Source organism: Pelecanus crispus, chromosome 1 (genome assembly GCF_030463565.1).
Source record: "Pelecanus crispus isolate bPelCri1 chromosome 1, bPelCri1.pri, whole genome shotgun sequence".
NCBI classification, from domain to species: Eukaryota; Metazoa; Chordata; class Aves; order Pelecaniformes; family Pelecanidae; genus Pelecanus; species Pelecanus crispus.
In genome coordinates, this window is record NC_134643.1 from 223,278,624 (window position 1) to 223,298,614 (window position 19,991).

At 40.0% G+C, this 19,991-nt stretch overlaps 1 protein-coding gene across 3 annotated transcripts in view; it reads left to right on the forward strand.

The window, feature by feature from the left end:
- RSF1 (remodeling and spacing factor 1) overlaps positions 1 to 19,722 on the forward strand; it is a 43,810-nt gene extending 24,088 nt beyond the window's left edge. For all 3 annotated transcript variants that reach the window (XM_009479761.2, XM_075727871.1, XM_075727870.1), the window contains 9 exons: positions 406 to 510; positions 2,147 to 2,226; positions 7,102 to 7,156; positions 8,408 to 8,517; positions 11,545 to 11,612; positions 12,756 to 12,963; positions 14,604 to 14,827; positions 16,955 to 17,146; positions 18,781 to 19,722. In XM_009479761.2, the coding sequence (XP_009478036.2) occupies positions 406 to 510; positions 2,147 to 2,226; positions 7,102 to 7,156; positions 8,408 to 8,517; positions 11,545 to 11,612; positions 12,756 to 12,963; positions 14,604 to 14,827; positions 16,955 to 17,146; positions 18,781 to 19,355 (1,617 nt within the window). In that variant the 3' untranslated portion in view covers positions 19,356 to 19,722. The remainder of the gene's footprint in view (positions 1 to 405; positions 511 to 2,146; positions 2,227 to 7,101; positions 7,157 to 8,407; positions 8,518 to 11,544; positions 11,613 to 12,755; positions 12,964 to 14,603; positions 14,828 to 16,954; positions 17,147 to 18,780) is intronic.
- The last annotated feature ends 269 nt before the right edge of the window (positions 19,723 to 19,991 follow it).

A 19,991-nucleotide genomic window follows, 5' to 3' on the forward strand; every position in this document is an offset into this window, starting at 1 on the left:
GAGGAAATGGCCAGGTTTCCTTCATGTGGATGTGAGTGTACAGGGAAAAGAGTTCACACCACATCTTGTCCAGATGCAGTTTTCCACTTAAGCCGGGATCTGGAAAGCATTACCAGATTCCACGCTGTGGGCACACGATCTACGTAGTCCAGTAGTACTAAGTGCCTGAGAACACATAGGAAATTTGGTGTTAAAATAGAAAACAGTGATACATAAGCTTCCCCATAAACACCACTCCTGGCCCTGGAAACATCTAGTGACAAGTGATACTGGATTTTTTTTTTTGTTTTGGCACAATCCAAAGTATTTATAAAGCGCTTCTGTGTTGGCTGGTGAAATAATTCTGGAGCTTGTTACATGTTGTGAATGCCAAAAAAATACTCATGATTTGTTTTGTTTCCACAGATTTTGTTGTGTGACTCTTGTGACAGCGGATACCACACAGCCTGCCTTCGCCCTCCTTTGATGATCATCCCAGACGGGGAGTGGTTCTGCCCACCTTGCCAGCATGTATGGTTCCTCTTTGACTTCACTGGTCTCCTTTTCAGCTTGGCTTGCAGCTGTGGAGATTTGTTGAGACTTTAACAAGTTCTTTTATGGTTTTTCTCTTAAAAAATAGACTGTGATGGATTGTAGGGATGCTGATCTTCCCTCTTGCCTGTTAGTAAAACTGAGTTTTGTGAGGTGGTTTCTTTTCACTTTCTTTTTTCTGCTAGTGATGAAAGACTGACATGTATATGGGGATCTCCAACCGCACTGGTCTTCTCCATCTTTGGTTACATTACCTCCAGACTGACATAGTATTGAAAATATGTCGTCTTAATTTTTCCCAAAAGAAACATCACATTATCGTCCTGGAGGGGGAAGCAGCAGGCAGCAAGGGATGGATCAGTGGCCAAAGCAAGCAGCTGTTTCTGAAGTGCTGTTCCTTCTTCAGAGACATTTGCTCAGAAGTGGGTTAGAGAAAGCTGCTGTTTCTAATGAGTCTCATGGCATAGTTTGCCTCTGCTGGGAAAGCCAGCGCTGTCTTTGTCAAGTAATAGACAAGTATGAACACTTTTTTGAAGGTTAGAAGCTGCTTCTGCCAGAAAAAAAAAAAAACCCAAAGCCATAGCGCATGTGTCTGGTTTCATTTAATTTACATCTAAAATAGTAAGATTTGCGGGGATGGTGCTTGGGCGGATTAGCCAGAGACTGTGTAGTGCTTTCTTGTTAAATTAATGGGGAACCATTTATGCACATTTTCAGAATAATCTGCCTGATCCCAAACCCCTTCCTTGCTTTTAGAAAAATTCTTTGCCAAAAGGGCTGTTGCCCCACAAAAAGCTAGCCACACTGGACATGACGTGATATGGCTGTATTGAGCACTGGTTTTTACTTGTCTTCTGAGGAGTATTTTTAAGTAGTGATGATCTTGAATATGTAAGAATGCTTTCTGTACACAATTTGGGATTGCAGCTTGCAGTTAGAGCATCTCCTTGCTCTGTTGCTGTTTAGAAATTTTTAATATGAAAAATGTGAAAGCGTGAAGATCATCCTTGGAAATAGTACGATGAGGGCATTAACATGGAGTAAGACACAATTTGTTCATAAAAAGTCAATTTTTACATACGGCTCCTTGAGTATTAAGTGGTGTTCTAAGAGGTGGAACATCTGGTAAGAAAATGATCCTGAAGTGTATCTCTACTTTTTACTGTGGTGTCCACAGACTCACGTGTTCTCCAAAGATTAAGATAAGGGACAACAGGTATCACGCACTCAGCTTTCTGTACGTATAGTATTTATGTCTATGAAATCCTCAGGTTTCTCTGAGGCGAAGTTGTAAATACCAACAAAAATGGGGTACTAATTTAGAAGTACGTTTATTGTAAACATCTTTAATATTTGCTTTAGGCACATTGCTTCCTACGGTAAATGCCAGTTCCTGGGAGGCTGTACATCCATAGCAGTTCATGGTGAAGCGCGCGTTTTAGGAAGACAGTCTTTGTTGTAAAGCCTTGCTCATCAAAGAGGAGTCTCCAGTGTAGCAAGGCACTCGCCCTTCTTCCAGACAAAGACAGAAACAGCGAATGAAGTGTCTGAACGTTAGCTCAACATGAAAATAGTTGGTTATGAAAGAAACTAATACTGTGTTTCATTCCTTTAGAAATTACTCTGTGAGAAATTAGAAGAACAATTACAAGATCTGGATGTTGTCTTAAAAAAGAAGGAGCGTGCAGAACGCAGGTACTATTGTTTGGTTGCGTTCACAGCAAGCTGCTATGCAGAGGGGTAGTAATAAGTGAGCAAGCATTAAAGTAACTGGGGACTGGGGAGGAAAGTAGCAATGAGACTGGGAATTGGTAAGACCAGTTTTGACTTCCCGCTGACTATTGGTGGCGCAGTGCTGGGAGAGCTTGCAAAAAGGGGGAAAAAAAAATAATTGGAAAAGATAAGTAAATACACGTGTATTAAACTTTGGTCAAGGTGCCTCAACACAAATTTGGCTTTCCTATACCAGTAGTTAAATGGTTTTCAGCACTGGTTCAGCTGCGTGTGTTAGTAATACTGCCAGCCGTGTGTAGAAAGTCCTGACTTTGTTACAAAGGTCGTCCAGAGTAATGTGGTTTTTCAGTCTTGTTGCTTTAGATTCTGTTAAACTTTGCCAAATTTACAAGATTATGCAATTGCTGTAGTGCAGTGGGTCAGCTGAATTACAGCTTTGAATGACATTTTGTGTCCACCCCTGCCACTACCGAAGGCTAAATGCAGACTGGTCTACTGCATTTATGAACAACATCCTTAATATTTGGAACATCCTGTCTGCAGTTTTCAGACCTGAAAATGAGGGACATGAAACACAGTCTGCATAATTTATACCTTTTAGGACATAAATTGAGTACTTTGCAAAATTTAATAACATCTGTATGCATTATTAAACAAAACTTTGCATTAATTGTATCTTAAAAGGCAAATTTCACCAGAAGGTGAGATCCTTTTAAAGAAAGTAATTGAGCAGGCTTATAGTTGTAGCAGGTATTGTGATATCACATGGGATGTAGTGATTCAGTGCTGGGAAGAGCGGAGCTTAAGCCATGTTTCCAGCTTCCTTCAAATCTCCTGTTCGTTATTGCTGTTGCAGCAGCGGCAATGATAGTGACAGATCAGGTACGAACTGTTCCTAACATCGCTGCTTCTGCTCAGAGCAGATCTAGATCACACTGTGGTAAAATTATCCACGGCTTGCCAATTCTAGTGAATTTGTAGCTTTTGGAAGGAAACTATTAGCTGTTTTTATGAGTGAGCTCAGCTTACACGCAGCCTCCATCTGTGCAGGAGTATGGGACACAAAGGAACTGTGTCTGCTGCTCTGCTTTATGGTGGGAAGACTCATTACTAGTGAACAATATTTTTGGACCTACTTTGGTAAATATTCTGCTGGCAAACGTTATGTGGAACGCAAGCTTTTTCCAGTCTGTCTTGCTTTCTTGAAACCACTGGTGTTGCATAAAAATACGATCTTTTAACGGTGACAGGAGAGCATACAGTTGATATTATAGCATTTTCCAGTGTCTGAAACAGATGTTTAACAACCATTTTGCAATATGATCCTTATACCAAATGAACCTAATGTTTTCTATTGTATATTGTAAGACTGATTTTTTTTTTAATTTAAAGTCTCTTAAAAGAGAAATGAGCTTGGGTTATAAAAGATTTCATGATGCAATAGTTGAATATTGAAGTCTTTCAACTTAATGGTGGTATATTTTAGCAAATTGTAAGGTAAAAAGGCTGAAGAATTATCGTGCTAGAAGAAATTACAGTCCTTATTACAGCTCGGTGTAAAAGTTAAAGCAGGTTGGTTGTTTGGGGCACAGAAATACTTTAATGTAATGTTTCTGTAAAATCGCAGTACGTGATGTCTGTCTTTTTGGCAAGGAGAAGAAAACCAGCTCTCTCATCATGGGCACATACACTTAATAGATTCTTTGAACCAGTGTAATTACTGTGCTTTTTCGAACTAGCGATACCGTCGTGCTCTTTCAACTATTCTAGCTTTCAGGATTCTGACTGAAATTGATTCAGGTGCTCAGCTATATTGTTAGGCATCCCCAAAGTGTTACATCACAGATTTCTTTTAATGAAAATTTTAGGTTTCACATTGACTTACAAATACATAGATCAAAGTCATACCTTTTTTTTTTTCTGTTCACGAATTGAAGATGCTACTGCAGCAACCTGGCTGAATTTCAGGTTTCTCATGTACACGCTAACTTCTGTAATCATGTCCTACCACCAGCTAGAGGGAGTGGACATTAAAGCTTTTATGGATGCCCCTTTTCGTTCACGTTAGAGACTCTCAGACATCCTTGATAGCAAATCGCTCAGGGGACTACTTCTCTACTTCTCCCAGGCCAAATCAGGTGGAGTACTTCCTTTGACGCACACTTTCATGACTCCCTGTAGCAACTTTTGCAGCTGCTTATGAGAGAAGATGTTTTCTGGATTCATCTAGGAAGAGTTTATAACTAGACAGTACTTATCTGCGCCTACCCTTGGAGATCTGTTGGTTCAAATATCTATTGGTTAAAGTGTTGAGCTTCTGTGTACTACACACTAATAAGGAATGCATTAGATACTTCATTTTGCATTTCTTTTTAAGACCTTTACCTCAGCAGGATTGGCTTGTTTCATTTGCTCATTTCTTAAGCAGTGTGTACTCATTCAGCCAGGCAGAAGAAAAGCAGGTCGACAGCCTCACTGGTGATGTTTAAAAACACCTGAATTTTCTCATCTCTCCTGTCTCTTGACGTTTTGCATCACAAGAAATGAGAAGTGGAGGAAACTATCGAAGACACTTGCTGAATACTAAAATATCCTTTCTCATTTGAGAAGTTGTATTCCTTGCCTTAAGATGCTATTTTAAATAATTTTCAAGAGCATGGTGATTTTGCATGGTGTATGACAAAATTTTTCCTCATCCGACCAATCTCGTGGTGCTCAGATGGACAAAGATTTCTTTTGATCTACCAGTTTAGAGAACTGACATTAGGAGACAAAACTAATTACTTTTATACGCAGCCAGAAATTTCAATTTAGATATAATGATACAGAGTTATCAAAGTTCATGGTCTTTTTGGCTGTAAAACAACCTAAAATCCATTCTTACTCTTTGTCAGTATTACTTTAGGGAACCGCGCTTATTCATATTATTTAAGAAAAAATGCTGTGCTAGATTCTTTCAGTGAAGAGTTCTCCAGGGGGCTGTTTGGATTAAAATGTATAGTGCAGAAGGCTAGTCAGAAGACTTTTAAAATTTACTTAGATTCTTTATAAGCTAATGAAAGTATTGCAAATCAAATTTCTACACGTAGGTGCCTCTATTTGCAAAAAATAATGCACGTATGAAGTGTATTTAAAATTAATATGCATCTCAGGCGTTTGTGTACAGGTGACTTCACTTGCGTATGTGACTTGTGTACATGATGCATCCTGTTGCGACTCAAGTGTAACGTGATGTGTGCTCAGTGTAACTGCAGAAGTCTGGTTCTGGTTGATTGAGACTCCTTAGCTCAGAAACCCAGAAGAGGTTAGCATTGGTTATTACATGATTTCATTTCAACTCTAGCGATGCTTCACTAGATCATGAAAGTTGGAGGTCTGCTGGCAAATGTCTAGTTTGTACCTTGTCCCCATGCAGGATTGTTCTTTGGCTTGTATGGTCTAAAATACTATTGTTCAAAATAATTTTAAAATCTGTAGAGATGTGGCTTGCTTTTAGAGTCATTGCAGAGCCCAATAAATGCCACCAGCTTTCTTTGATATCTTCATTTGTTTAAATTATCCCTTGTTTTCCTAGAAAAAGGCTAGTAGGGATCCTATGGCGATGGCAGTTTGGTTACCCACCTCGCTCTGTGGCAGTACCTGGCTATTCTTGTAGACAGGCGGCTTTTTTCAAAGCTCAATTCAGTACCCCGAAGATCAGCACCCAGTGCTGTTTGCAAGGTGCTTGGATATCCAAGACATCTCTAGTTGGGACTGACAGATACGACAAGACCTATGGGAGACCTGTGTCCCTCAGGAGCTGCAAGTAGAGGCCAGAGCCAGAGTTGTGTCCAGGGCAATTCAGATGATACAGGATGCTAGTGTTGAGGCAAGCTAAGTCGAAACTGAATTTTATTTCCTTTGATTTAATCCTGTAACGTACTGTGGACAAGGAGGACAGCCTACTTCTCCTTACAAGAGTCTTTCCTGTATTTGAGTACTATTCTCTCTCCTGTCTTCAGTCTAGTGTCCTCTGGACCAATCTATCCTATTTTTTTCAGCCTTTCTCAACATGGCATGTCTGCTGCCCTCCAATAACTCCTGCTGGCTAGCTCTGAACTCTTCAGCTGGATCACATCTTTCTCGAAGTATGTGTGGTGCCCAGATGGCACCAAGCACTCCAGCTGGATGTGAACAGGGCTGACGCCGGTGGCAGGCTTCCCTCGGTTGTCCTGTAGGCTGTTCTCCTGTTCACGCGTCCATCTGTCATCACAGCCGTTTCCGCAGCAGCTTGACTCTGCTGATCTTCGTTCAGGCTGTTCTCCTCTGGCAAAGAATTGCTACGTAGGCAGTTATTTGTTCCCTGGTGTTTCTAGAGTTGATTTTTCCTGCCCGGGTCTAAAATCTGGCACTTGTTCATTTTGGATTGCATCCCGTCTTTACGTAATTTTTCCAGTTCAGTGTGATTTTGAATTCCCATTTTATCTTTCAGCACCTCCAAGGTTAGTGGTAGTTATGGATCTGACAGCATAATCTTGATCACAACATTATTATTTTTCAGTTGTTTTTTAATTGCTTTTTACACCCCAATTCAATCATTCCTGTGGCACCCGCAATCTTCAAGTACGGTTGTTTGCCAGAAATCTTTGGAAATCTCTTACATTATGCATGCAGGAAAATATAATCATATGAGATTTAGCACATAATTCCAAATAAAATAACTGTTTTCAGTTGGAACATCCTCTTGGGATGCTTCTGCCTAGCGATAGTAAAAGCTTAAAACGGTGATAATTACAGCGTTATTTTAGATATCTGCAGTCTTTCTGTAAGCTTATTTTCATTTTTTCTCTCCTAAAGAAAAGAGCGATTGGTGTATGTCGGTATCAGTATTGAGAACATCATTCCACCTCAGGTAAGATACTGTGTCTGTGCTGTATTACTGTTTTATTTTCCAAACTTCTCAGGGAAGAAGTTTCTCAGTGGTGTGTTAGAAGTGCTAGTAGCATCTTGGATAGAAAAATCAGTCTATGTGCAGCTCAGAAATAATTCTAGACCCTTCATTTTAGACTGAGATTGAATTTTAGCAGAGAAAGCAAGGGAGCTTTATCATGTTTATTAGAGCCAACTAACCATTGCAGTTGCGTTTTGACTAGAGTGCTCCACCGTTCTGTAGTTTATAAAGGTGAGATTCAGTTTGTTTAACTCTGGTGTCTGCTGTGTAGTTATCTAGGTCTGAGCTAATTGTCATAGCTTTCCTTTGGAACTGATGGAAACAAATGTTTCTGGCTTAGGATTCAGAGGGAATATGTAGGATCTATTAGAAGCATGACATTTGCCTCTGACAAATGTATATTGAAGTCACATGTGGTTAAAAACTGCAAACATTTAGTGTTTTACTAATAGATGCTTTTATATGGTTTCCCTTTACAGAAGAAGAACAATGTTTTTATTCATGTGGAGAACAGCCTCTTCTCACTTCTTAAATAATTTTAAAGTGATTCTCTTGAAGTCTCAGCCAAATGCTTTTGTCCAAAATTATATAATCTGTTCCTTGCTTGAGAGTGTAAAATGAAACTTTTGTTTGTTTTAAACATAGACTTTCCATTCTGACTGTAATAAAGCCAACTTTCTCCCCTTGTCTCTGGATAACAGAAAAATGATAACAGATTTTACAAACTTGCAAAAGAGTCATGGCTGGGAGCAAATATTTGAAAAATTCAGCCTGAGGGCAGATTTTTTTTTTTTTCCTTTTTAAAATTAATAACTTGGTAACAATGTCATAAAATTAACCTGCGTGGAACTTCATTGAAACTGCACCATCTAAAGGTGTCCCTGGGCTCAGTATGTAGAGATGCTAGCAACAGTCTGTTCAGCTGCTGCATTTACTAGTCCTGAGGTGTGATCTCAGTGGTGCAGCGTAAACACCGTGATGCGATAGCCTGAACCCTTAAACTCTGTATTTGTGAAACTATGTAGCCAGTAAGGGCAATATGCGTGAGTGTTCACCTGAACTCTGCTGTGACAAGTCACTATATTAGAAGCCAAAACGTGTTGTGTTGGGCTTTCTAGATGGTATGAATATCTGTATCCTATGAGTTCAGTCATAATGTGCGGAGGGAGGGGGGAGATAAAGCTTTTTGACACTTCTGTCTTATGTGAACAGGAGCCAGAAATACCTGAAGGTCAGGAAGAAAAGAAGAAAGATTCCAAAAAGCCAAAATCAAAGCTGCTTGAAAGGAGGTCTACCAGAACCCGAAAGTGCATAAGCTACAGGTCAGCAGCTTGTTTAAATAGCTTGTAAAACAAAGAAAAGCCGTACTGTCGTTTTCTTTCTCAAGCAACCCACCACTTCTCATGCACGCTTTTACTTTTAAAAGAGAGGCCCAGCTAAAGTGTCTTTGTTCTCTCCTCTGAACACTGGTTATGCTTGATAGTTGTAAAAGCATATGAGGTGGTATAGTGAAGGGATGATGCATAAAAAAAATAAAATGTGTATGGCACTTCGTTCAGGAATGCTGGAGGTGGTTTTGGTGTTACTGCAGTTTCTGGAGTAAGTTAAAGCAGGTAATCATACCTCTCCTTTCTGTTGAAAGGGAGACTTAAGCTTGTGTCTAAAGGCTTCAAATTCCTGTTTCTCTTTCCCCCCCACCCTTTACGGCTTCTTTACCTGAAAGCAGCATGAAACTTAAAATGCAAGTATGAGACAGTACGTCTAAAAATGGTCTGTAACTCTTCAGAGAAATTGTGATAAAAACGGAGTTAAATTAGAATTCCAAGATATTTAGACTCTGTGCATTCTGAAAGTAGGACAAGTCACTAAAGTTTCCAAAATTTGGCATGATCTTAGTATTATCTTTTGTTCTCAGTATATTACCAAGGTGTTTTATAAACTATTTTCTAACCTTGAGGTGCTCCGTATCCTTTTCAGTCCACCAGGCAAATAGGCTGCCTTTTGGGATTAGAAAAGAATGTGGTTGCCCGAGAGCTTGTGGTTTTTTGTTCCACCTTTATTAGGAATATTAAAAAAAAAAAACCAAAACAAACTACCTTTCCTGTGCTTGCTTTATGTAGACCTTTATCATCAAAAATTAGAACATTACAACTTTCAAAGCCTTCCAACAATAACCATGATTAAACTCACAGCCAATCTGGTTTTGCTGTTGAGGAGAGGCATGGCGTTTGTATACACTGAGTTTTCCAGCCTGTTCAGGAAACTCAGTCTGACCTTGCTTAGCTGTTGAGTTTCGGCAACTTTTTAAATTAACAGCAGAAGCCACAGTAACAAAAATGCCATTGCTGCTTTCGGAAATTAAGTATTTCTGTAAGGAACGTTATGCCACAGGCAAGGTTACATAGATTTGCTATTATGTTCATGACAGGTCAGGCAGCATCTGACCAGGAGAAAAAAAAAAAAACCTTGCCTGTAGGTTATCTGGCATGACTTCAGCAGGACACATGTTGTGCAAAGACAATAATTTTTATTGGAAAGAATGTTTCATATAATGTTGCTCTGGAAAAATCAGTCTTCCGATACAAAATGACACAGCCTTTCTCACAGACTGCATCGTGCATACAACTGGTGTTGTGCTGGTGAAAATATTACCTGTGTCAGTGTGTCACTTCAAATTTATATGTCTGCGGTGAAGTCGTACTAGTGTCAGTGAGAATTGTGTATGCTTTCCTTCAGCGGGGCAAAATAAATGCGAAACGTCTTATTCCACTTACAGGCAAATCTGTATTGTGTAGCATTCTGGTTCTCTAGAGACATGCAATCCCTTTGTATCACCCCAGTCATCTGTTCAGTCCTCTTGTGAGGGGGTTAGCCGAAATCTGCATGATGAATACAGCAGCAGCAGCAGAAATTACGTTCCATTACACCTAATGGACAAGGAGCTGTCAGCTCATGTTTGAGCTCAGGTTATTTGTTAGCAGTGATTTGAAAGCGTTAAGTGATTTCTCACATTTTAAAGAGGTTTGGTGGGGTTTTTTTTTCAGCAGTGTGGAGGGAAAATACTATTTGAGTGATGTGGAACTAATCTTATTGATGCAATAATTTCAGAGTTACTTCCTTGCTGTGAACGTGACATGCGGTTATTCTTAAGGAATATAAAGAGACCAGAAATCCATCACCTTATTTTTAAAGGAGAAAGTGTTTTATGCTTACTATTGGAATACAGAGTAATATTAGATCTATTCTTTTCTTGTTCTGCTGGAGGTTACTGTGGAGGACCAGGATAAATATAACTGTAAATCTTTGTTTCATGAGTGAGAAACTGAATCTTCAGTGAAAGTATTGTCCAATTGTTAGTTGGTTGTATCTAAAAAAAAAAAAAAACACCCCACCCCAAAAGTTAATTTTTAAAAATAATAAGAAGAAAAGCTTGCATCTAAATAAAATGTATTTCCTATATAGTTAATACATTTTGTACTTTTGCGTGTTATATCTCAAGGCATCTATTTGGTGATACAGGTAACGATCCTTTTTTACGGGATTTGAATTCATAACTGAAGAAACAAACTGAAGTCACCTGTGTAAAAGGACTGGGTCCTTTTTCTTCCACTTGCTATTCCCTTTAAATGAGTTACTCAGCATGCAGAGCTTTATGCAGTTTTATAAAAGCTGCTGCAGGACAAACGTACTCAAATATTTTGCTCTTGTTTGTCCTAGTTATGTAACATTACATTATTGCTTATTTGTATATAATTACAAAAAACTGTGTACAGATTGTTTTATCTGTTCAGCTTAGGATGTTGCAGATCCATAAAGTATAATTACCGTGCACTTTAAGACGAGAAAGAAGCAATCTGAAAGAAGTTTTCAAGGAAAATTTAGACAGGATGAATAATTTTACTTTGACTCTAATAGGTGTTTTTCAGAAAGTCTGTTTTGCAGATTGGTAGTGCGTATGTCATGTAATAGAAAGGTGTGGAAAAAATGACTAATGCTTTGTGTGAAAAATGCCACTGATACCATCTTAAGGAACTTTCAAATTATATATTGTTAAATTCAGTGGTATGTCATGTAAAATGAAAGTGGTTTTCTGTTCACATAAATCAACAGTAAGACAACCAGGCAATGATAAATAATCTGCTCGTAAGTAGAAATAAGAAACACACCTTCTAAAAAATGGCTATTTTATCATAAGTCTGGCCCATTATCTTTGTTATTTTAGTACATATCCAGCCCATTGTCTGTGCAGTGTGGTTTTTTAGAGGAGTTTTAGATACTGAGGTATGTTTTCATAATATAATTTAATTAGGGTTTGCTTCAAAGTGGTAAATGAAAGCTGTTACTTTTAGGTTTGATGAATTTGATGAGGCAATTGATGAGGCAATTGAAGATGATATCAAGGAGGCTGATGGAGGAGGTATGTTTCTGATGTTACTTACTTTTCATTGCAATGGTGATAAGAAGATTGAGACCAAATTTATTTTGATATAAGAAGCAACAAGTATAATCCTTCCCCTTAAACTTTGTTGTTTACAGTTTTTACTGCTGTGTTTTTGGAATCAAACTGAATAATTTCCCTTGGGAGTGGCCATCCCAGGCTGCCAAAAGATGCCAAAAATTACTTGGTTTTGATAGTTAAATTCAGCTTGTACATATTTTGATATATGTTTGCAATGAATAAGCATGACAAGAAAACTCTTAAAATTAATTTGCTAAGTTTTGGATTTCAGATTGGAATGGCAGCTAGTGCTATTGACATTTTTCCCCTGTAAAAATTGGGCTTATAAATTGGTCTGCAGTTGGACCCCCTAAAGGCTGGGTGTACAGATTCCTCTTAAAAAGATTCATCCAGATCTATAAGAACTTCTCAGTTGTCCTTGAATAAAGTGCAGTTACATTCTTTGTTGCCTGTTAAGGCAACATAGGGGACGAAAAGAGAGATCTTCAACAGTATCTGAGAGGTGTAGATGGATTTGTCCTTCTGCATCACCTTAACTTGCCTGGAGAAAATCCGCCATGAAATGTTATCCCTCAGTGTGGCTTGTGGCACCTCCATAAAGACAGCAGTTTTCAGGAGCTTGGTGGACGTACAGACAACCTGAAAATTGGGTGTCTGTGGGTGTGTAACACAAGACCCATATAATAAACATAACGAAGTCTCAACAGTAAAACCAGCTTTTCAGAAACTCCCACTTCCTGGCCAAACAGCAACTTAAACATTTCATCTCCCAAGAAGGGTACTCAGCATTATGAAGAAAATGTATTTTCTGATACCTGCCCTACTCAAAAGGCACTAGCATTGGTAATCGTGTGGGTAGGGCTTGAGTGTCAGAATGCTGGCACGTAGCTGCTGTCTTCCACATGGACTTTGGTATTTCCAAGTGACCACCGCTGGGGCTGTGTGTGTCAGGAACGAGACTCCAGACAGAGTCTTGCATGACAAAAAACCATTCTGCTTTACAGAAAATAAACTGAAGCTAGAGGCATGGAAAAAAGAGATGTATAAAGTTAAACAAAAAATAAACTTGCTTTTCTTTCCCCTTTCTGTCACTGAATCCAGGCATTGGCAGAGGCAAAGACATGTCTAATATCACAGGTCACCGTGGAAAAGACATTTCCACAATCCTAGAAGAAGAAAGGAAGGAAAACAAACGACCACAAAGGGCTGCTGCAGCACGACGCAAGAAACGACGGCGACTAAATGACTTGGACAGTGACAGTAATCTGGATGAAGAAGAGAGTGAGGATGAATTCAAGATCAGTGATGGGTAGGTCTGCAGTTTAACTTCCACCACAAGTCACAGACCGCTACAGGCTTCTGTGACTCTGCGGTGCCCCTGAAACAATCATTATGAGTACGTGCCCAGTGCTGGAACAGCACTGCACGGTGCCAGCAAAAGTCCTCCTGGCCTGCGGGAGCGTCGTTGTACTGGAAAAACAGCATTCCACATCCATGCGCTGAAATCATCCAACCTGTATTTTAAGCAAAACGTGTTCTGGAAATGTTACCTGTATGTTTGAGGCCACACTGTGGGGTTCTGTACACGGTTATGTTAGTGAAGGAGCTAGACGGGCTCAGTTCTCTGACTGATGTGACTGCCTAGCAGAAACCCTTAGCGAAGATGTAGCTAAAATGAGGCTGGTTGTTTTCTTTTGAAAATATATCCTATTTGGTGGGATTTTTATTGGGCCTGATGTCATTTAGAAATGGGAAGAGTAAAATTTCCCCATTTAGAGCATACGCAGGTTCTGAAATCAATTCTTGATTTCTGCTTTCCAGGGGATAGAGTTTGAAAACAGCCAAAGAAGTGGTTTATACTGTAGAAAACAAATACGTGTCATGTGAAGCTTTAAATGCCAAATGAGTATTGCTCTGGCTAACTGAAACTCTTTTTCTGTGGGATTTCTAATGGTTCAGTCTGGGGAGTTCCTAATGTTAAAAAATCTAATAATAATTTTAGATGTCCTTTAGGCCTCAATGAAGAAACATAACGGAGCGTGAGGTCTAGGCTCCTCACCATCAACATTTAAAGCTTTACACCAGTCACTGAGCCAATTTACTAAGTGTACGAATAATCCACACAACATAGGTGCAAATTTTGAGCTTTGTTTTTCATCTGTGACCATGCTGAGGACATTTCAGTGGCAGTGTAGATAGTTGAGCTAAATGTGCTGGAAGTTTCCAGCCAATGAATGTAGCTTGTGGAAATCTCACAGAATTAATAGTGCATTGATCTGTTAAAGTGTGCTCGAGCACTTCAACTCCATCCTCTGCTGAATGCCTTCTGGATGTTATACGGGAATTTACGTTCGGCTGGCGGCCAAATGCAGTGACTGTGCACTTTCAGTGCTCAACGGCTTTTAAAAAAGCATTTGTTCACTTTTGAAACGATGTGTTACAAGCCTATAAGTTTGTGAGATGCATGTTTTGCATGAGAGCAACAATTTTGTGTTAAGACACGATATTCTAATTCTCAGAAATTGCGTAAGACAGTGCTTGATTCTCGAAGAGGAGGTCACCTCTGCCATGGCGGGTGGTTTTTGTCCCCTCTGCAGGTAATGCTCATCCATAGTTCCTGCTATGCAGGTGTCACATGGCAGTGTACTACATGAACACTCTAGAATCTGTCCTGTGTAAATGTCACCTGCAGTCTCAGTTTAGCAGAGTGTTTATATTCACCTGCTGTGTAATGCACCGTAAAGCTATATCCCAAGTATACAACTGAAACCTAATGTCAGCGATGGCAGTTTGCTCTCTCTGGATCTTTGCTCCGCAGTATTACTGTAAAATTTGTGCGTTTTTTTGTGTGAGACAATACTTATTTTGCATATATCACTTGCTTGTAAAATAGAAGTACTATTTCAATCCTTTGCTTCTGATACCTAACTGCGGTCTCTCCTTAAACAGATCTCAGGACGAGTTTGTTATATCAGAGGAAAATCTGGATGAAAGTGAAGATGACCCACCATCAAACGAAGACAGTGATTCAGAGTTCTGTGCCCGCATATCCAGGCGACACCTCTCCAGGCCCATGAGGCAAAGCAGGCGGTTACGAAGGAAAACAGTCAAGAAAAAATATTCTGAAGATGATGAAGATGAAGATTCTGAAGACAATTCAAGCAGAGAATCTGGTGAGTGTAAGAGTCTTAAATATACTAAGTAGTCTGTACAGGAGAGAGGAAGAGTGGAAGTCTCAGTTTCCTGTCACGACTGACACTAACTTGTTTGGTTGCTTTGGTCAGTCCAGGTGTCATCTTCGCTCCCTGTCTGTAAAGCACTTTGCTGCTTCTTCTGCTCTGAATATTCTGCAAGAAACTAATATTGAGTACTAGGTTCTTGGCATTTTAAGTAAATAAGTATTTAAACAAATGCTCATGTTACGATTCAAAAGAGCACCTTGGTGGACAGTTTCAGCTATTCTGGATCTTCCTGTTTGGAACGTGATTGCAGGGAAGGGAAAGGGTGGAGGCAAAAATGTATGTCTTCATAGCTACTTGAAGACCTCCAAATGCCTTTGAAAAAGCTTCTGAAAGAGACATTTTCCTTCACTTTGTATGGAAGAAAATTCCTTCAGTTGTATGGCATTCTGTGTTCTCTGGTAGGCTTGAAAGCGAATAACGCCTTGAATCTGTCTCTTCTACGATTACCCTTTTTGATCTTTAGTAACTGAAGACTCTTGCGTCACAGGAGAACCTAATCATTCACTTTATTCTACTTGTCCTTCAACGAGTTCGTTTTCTGTTTGCACAGTTTGAAGCATGAGAATAGTCCCTATGCAATGCTCACACCTTTTCATGATTAGCAACTTTCTCTGAAGACTGTCCTCCTTGCTTCTGCTTCATTTGAGACCCAGTCCTAGAAGGTGTCAGATACATAAGCACTTATTTTTACTTACTTTTACTGTGAATTTAAGGTACTAAGTACACCGGAGCATTAACTTATTGCAGTATGTGCTGCCTTTCCAGTGTTTTATCTGTCTCTCTAGAATATAGATGATGAACGTGTTTGAGTAAGTAGCTTTGAAGTACTGGTTTCCAAAAGGAGGGTTCATGCACAGACAGATGAAGATAGCTATATGCACTTAAAACTGTTGCTGTCTCCCTGTCCTGAATGCATCACTGCACCAATCGTAAGCTGTTGTCAGTGAAGGTACTGGCAGAAGTCTAACGAGATTGCTCATCTATTCTATAATGCACCGGAGCAACTATTTGTTTCCTGGTAGACACACGTCTGTGATTAAAATCAGCTGATTCCAGTTTCATTCCTTACGTATCTTAAGAGTATAGCCCTAACTCTGTGTTTCTCTGTTTTACCCATTATTGTCCCTCAGGATCCTGCCTTAACCCTATTTTGAGCTAAGGACATAAGGTACCCTGCAAGTGGCCTTGTTTTCAGTCTCCAGAGATGGAGTTTCTTTCTGAAGGTGGATGTTCTTGTTGACTTGCTCTGATTCTTTCTCTAATATTTGAGGAAGTAAAGAGGATGCTCCTTTGATCTGTGACTCATTGTCAATCACTAACTTAGGAATAGTATGTGATGTATAGAAATGTATCTTGGGATAATTGTTCTGGCACAGCTCAGTGAAAAAGCAGCTAAAGTTGATTCAAAGCTATTTTCAGCTGATGTAAATAAATTTAATAACTAAAGACATTAGCTGCTGTAGACCGGTGCAGGAAGAACTGTGAATGATGGTAAGTTTCTTCTATACAGTTTCTGTTTTAAGCAAACTTACGATCGAGGGAGACTGATTTTTGTTGTTAATTTAAATTCTATAACTCAGATCTTACCTGGAGTTTCATCTTGTCAGTGGTTTTTCATTCACCTAGTCTTAAAAGTGTTTGAGTAGAATACAGTTTATTTAAATTTTAAAAACAGAAAGGACTTTCCAGTGTCAGTGGTAAATGTGCATCAACAACTCATTCAGTAAGGTGGTTTCAACTGTCAGGAATTGTAGAGGAGGCACCTTTGGCACCAGTAGAGATGAGGGAAGAAAAACACTGGAAGGAAACCTGTTCTGGTGGAGTTTGAGGGAGACAGGAACAACGTTTGTGAGAAGATTTTTAAATCAATTCTGCGCTGGTGATGAATGGGGGAACTGATGCATGAGCTTGGAATGGGTCAGGGTAACGAGGCATGATGGTTGAGACTCTCCTGTGCTGGAAGAGCGCATGATTTTATTGGTGCTGGTCTAAAGCTTATCTAAATTGCACAGTTTTGCTTTAATGGAATAATGCATGCCACTGTTTTCTTATATACAGAGAGCGGTGATTACACAGATTACAGTGATGACGATTACCTGGAAACTAGGAGGAGAAGATCAAGGCGGAATCAGAAGAGACAAGTTAATTATAAGGAAGATTCAGAAAGTGATGGCTCACAGAAAAGTGTCCGATATGGGAAGGAGTTAAGAAGAGTTCATAAACGCAGGCTCTCCACTTCAGATAGTGAAGGTAAAATAAACAGTCCACAGTTTGCGGGAGCTCGTGTATGTCAGTATTAGCATGAAGAGAAAACTGTGTGTAATTCAGAGATTTCGGAGAATCTTCTTTAGTCTAGAGATCCATGATGTTTCTCAGAAACTGTTTCCTTCTGAAATGGTCTGCTGGTACTTCATGACGCACTGTTACAGTCACTTCTCAAAGTTGTCATTGTCCCTAATCCTGACTTCCAGGTCCAAATTTACTGCGTCTGGCACGGAGTGCTGGGATTCCAAAACTGGTACTAATGTAACCGTTTCACCACTTTTCTGTTAAGAGGTCACAAAGCTTTGTCCTACGAGTCTTTAAATTAGATTCTCTTCTGTAAGAGAAAGCATATTACTTCTGGTGCCCTGATTGTATTTGTGCTGGTGGTTAAGACTCATTCAATCTCCTGTTTGAAGGAGCTTTTCTAAGTGCAGAGGAAGCCTACTCTCAGTAATGTTAGTCACACCATGAATGACTGGTGTGCATTTTGATGTAAAATTAGCTTTTACAAAAGCAACCGCTGACTTTGGGTGCTTTGCATTCTGGGCGCCCAGCTTATGAGACCTTAGGTCCAGCTTTCAGAGACGCTGAGCAGTGCGGGTTGCAATGGATGCCGGGCTTCCTCAGAAAATCAGCTGTGCTTGACAGGCCGAGCGCCTCTGATTTGTAGGTAAGTTCTGGAAGTGCTGGCCTGAGGTTACAGAATGTTAGAGGGTCCTCTTAGATGAAGGGAAGCAAGTATGTAATGCAACTGTATAGTATCTCAAAAACTTGATCTTATACGTCATACAGTCTGTTCTCAGAAGTACGATGTATAGGCTCTCTGCTAAGAATCTGCTATATGGTGGCTGAGTATTTTGCTGCCTGCACTTGTGACTTTCTTTAAACAGTTCCTGACTGATGGTGTCTTCTCCATGAAATCCCGTTTCTTCAGGTATTTTTGGTACTGGCTTTTTGCATATTAAAATCAGTACCATTTAGCACCATTCCAGTACTCTCCCAGAGTTCCCACAGTGTGTTATAAAATATGTAAGAGCATTACTGGATATGTAATTATGTTGAAAATACAGGAACTCTGACAGAGTCTCTAGCAACTTGAACCTACGTTAAGTAATACCCTTTACAATGACAATTCACATGCATTTCTAATGGAAATCACAAGGAGACATCAAATGGCGTTTGCCATTTGATTTTTCAGTCTCCCATCTTTTCTCACCTAAAGCCATCAAGGGTCAGTGTAAAGGCTGTCAGTGTGTAGGCAATATTCCAGTTTGCCAAAAAAAGGCCTCCCATTAAAGGGCACCAAACTGCAGGTGACACTGAGGCAGTGTTCATATGCTTTGGAAGAAGTTGTGTATAATTTGGGGGTGGCAGGGGTATAGTGCAGTTGTGTGTGTTGATCTTTGCTACTTGAGCAGTTTTTTTAAAAAGTAAAAAGAATGCAAGTGTTTTGACATGGTTGGGGAACCTGGGGAAGGAGACAGAAATGTGTGTGGTGTGCGAGAGAGAGAGAGAGAGAGAGATGGCTTCATCAGTGTGAAAGATGAAAAATAAAAAAGTGTAATTGTGTTGGTTGCACTCAGATTTGCTAATGGCTTTAAGTCTGCTGCTTATTCCAGAAAGCTACACATCTAAGAACTCTGAAGATGAGGAATCCACAAAGGAGTCAAAGCGATTGATTCGAAAACGTCGGCGAAGCACAGACGACTACTCTGAGGAAGAAGGAGAGGATGAGGAAGACGAAGGGAGGCCTGTCCGCAAACGGCTGAATCGAATCGAAACAGACGACGAAGATAACTGCGAAAATGCTAATGATGACGCAGAAAACCCCGCTCCTGCAAATAAGCTGCCAGCACCACAAGCTCCTCAAGACAACGCCAAGAAGCACTGCTACCGGATAGAAAGCGATGACGAAGATGACTTTGATAACGTAGGGAAAGTAGAGAGCCCTTTGGACTACAGCCTGGTGGACTTGCCTTCCACCAACGGACAGAGCCCAGGTAAAACCATTGAGAACTTGATTGGCAAGCCAAGCGAGAAGACCCAGGCCCCCAAGGACAGCACAGCCAGCGCCAGCCTGGCGCCCAACGGGACGGGGAGCGGGCAGGAAGCAGTAGGGCCCGAGGAAGATGAAGATGAACTTTTGAGAGTGACTGACCTTGTTGATTACGTCTGTAACAGTGAACAGTTATAAGACTTCCATTTTTGTGCTAATTTATTCCACGGTAGCTCATACCAGCGGGCCAGTTATTAAAAGCTGTTTTATTTTTCCTAGAAAATTCTCCACTACAGTATCACTTTTTAGAAGCAAGAATTTCACCAGTCCTGCAGTCTTTCTGTGAAGTGACCAGTTTTGAACTTTGAAGATGAATTGCTGTAAATTCTCTCTCTTACACCCCCCTTCTCCTTCCAAGTCCATGGTCCTGGGTAATTTCACTCACAAAAACCTTATAACAACAAGAGATTTGTATATTTTTGACTTTATATTTCCTGAGTGCATACAAATTTGTGGAAATGGGTGGCCTAAGAAAGCATTCCAAATCGGTCAGGGCCCAAACCGGAACTGGGGTGGGTTTGGCTCAAGGTGGGGGGGGGGGGGTGGGGTGCAGAAGCACTTGTGCTTTAGCTTTTTCATATGAGATATATATTATATTTAAATGTTCACAACTTAGATTACAACTTAACAGACAGTTAAAAAAAAAAAACAAATTAATGTCTGTACTGTCGCATTTTGTGAGTTGTAGGTTAACATACCATAGCTCATTTTAGTAATCACCTTCGTGGAAGCAGTTTGATTTTAATACTGGAGGCAAACAGAATTACTAGAGGC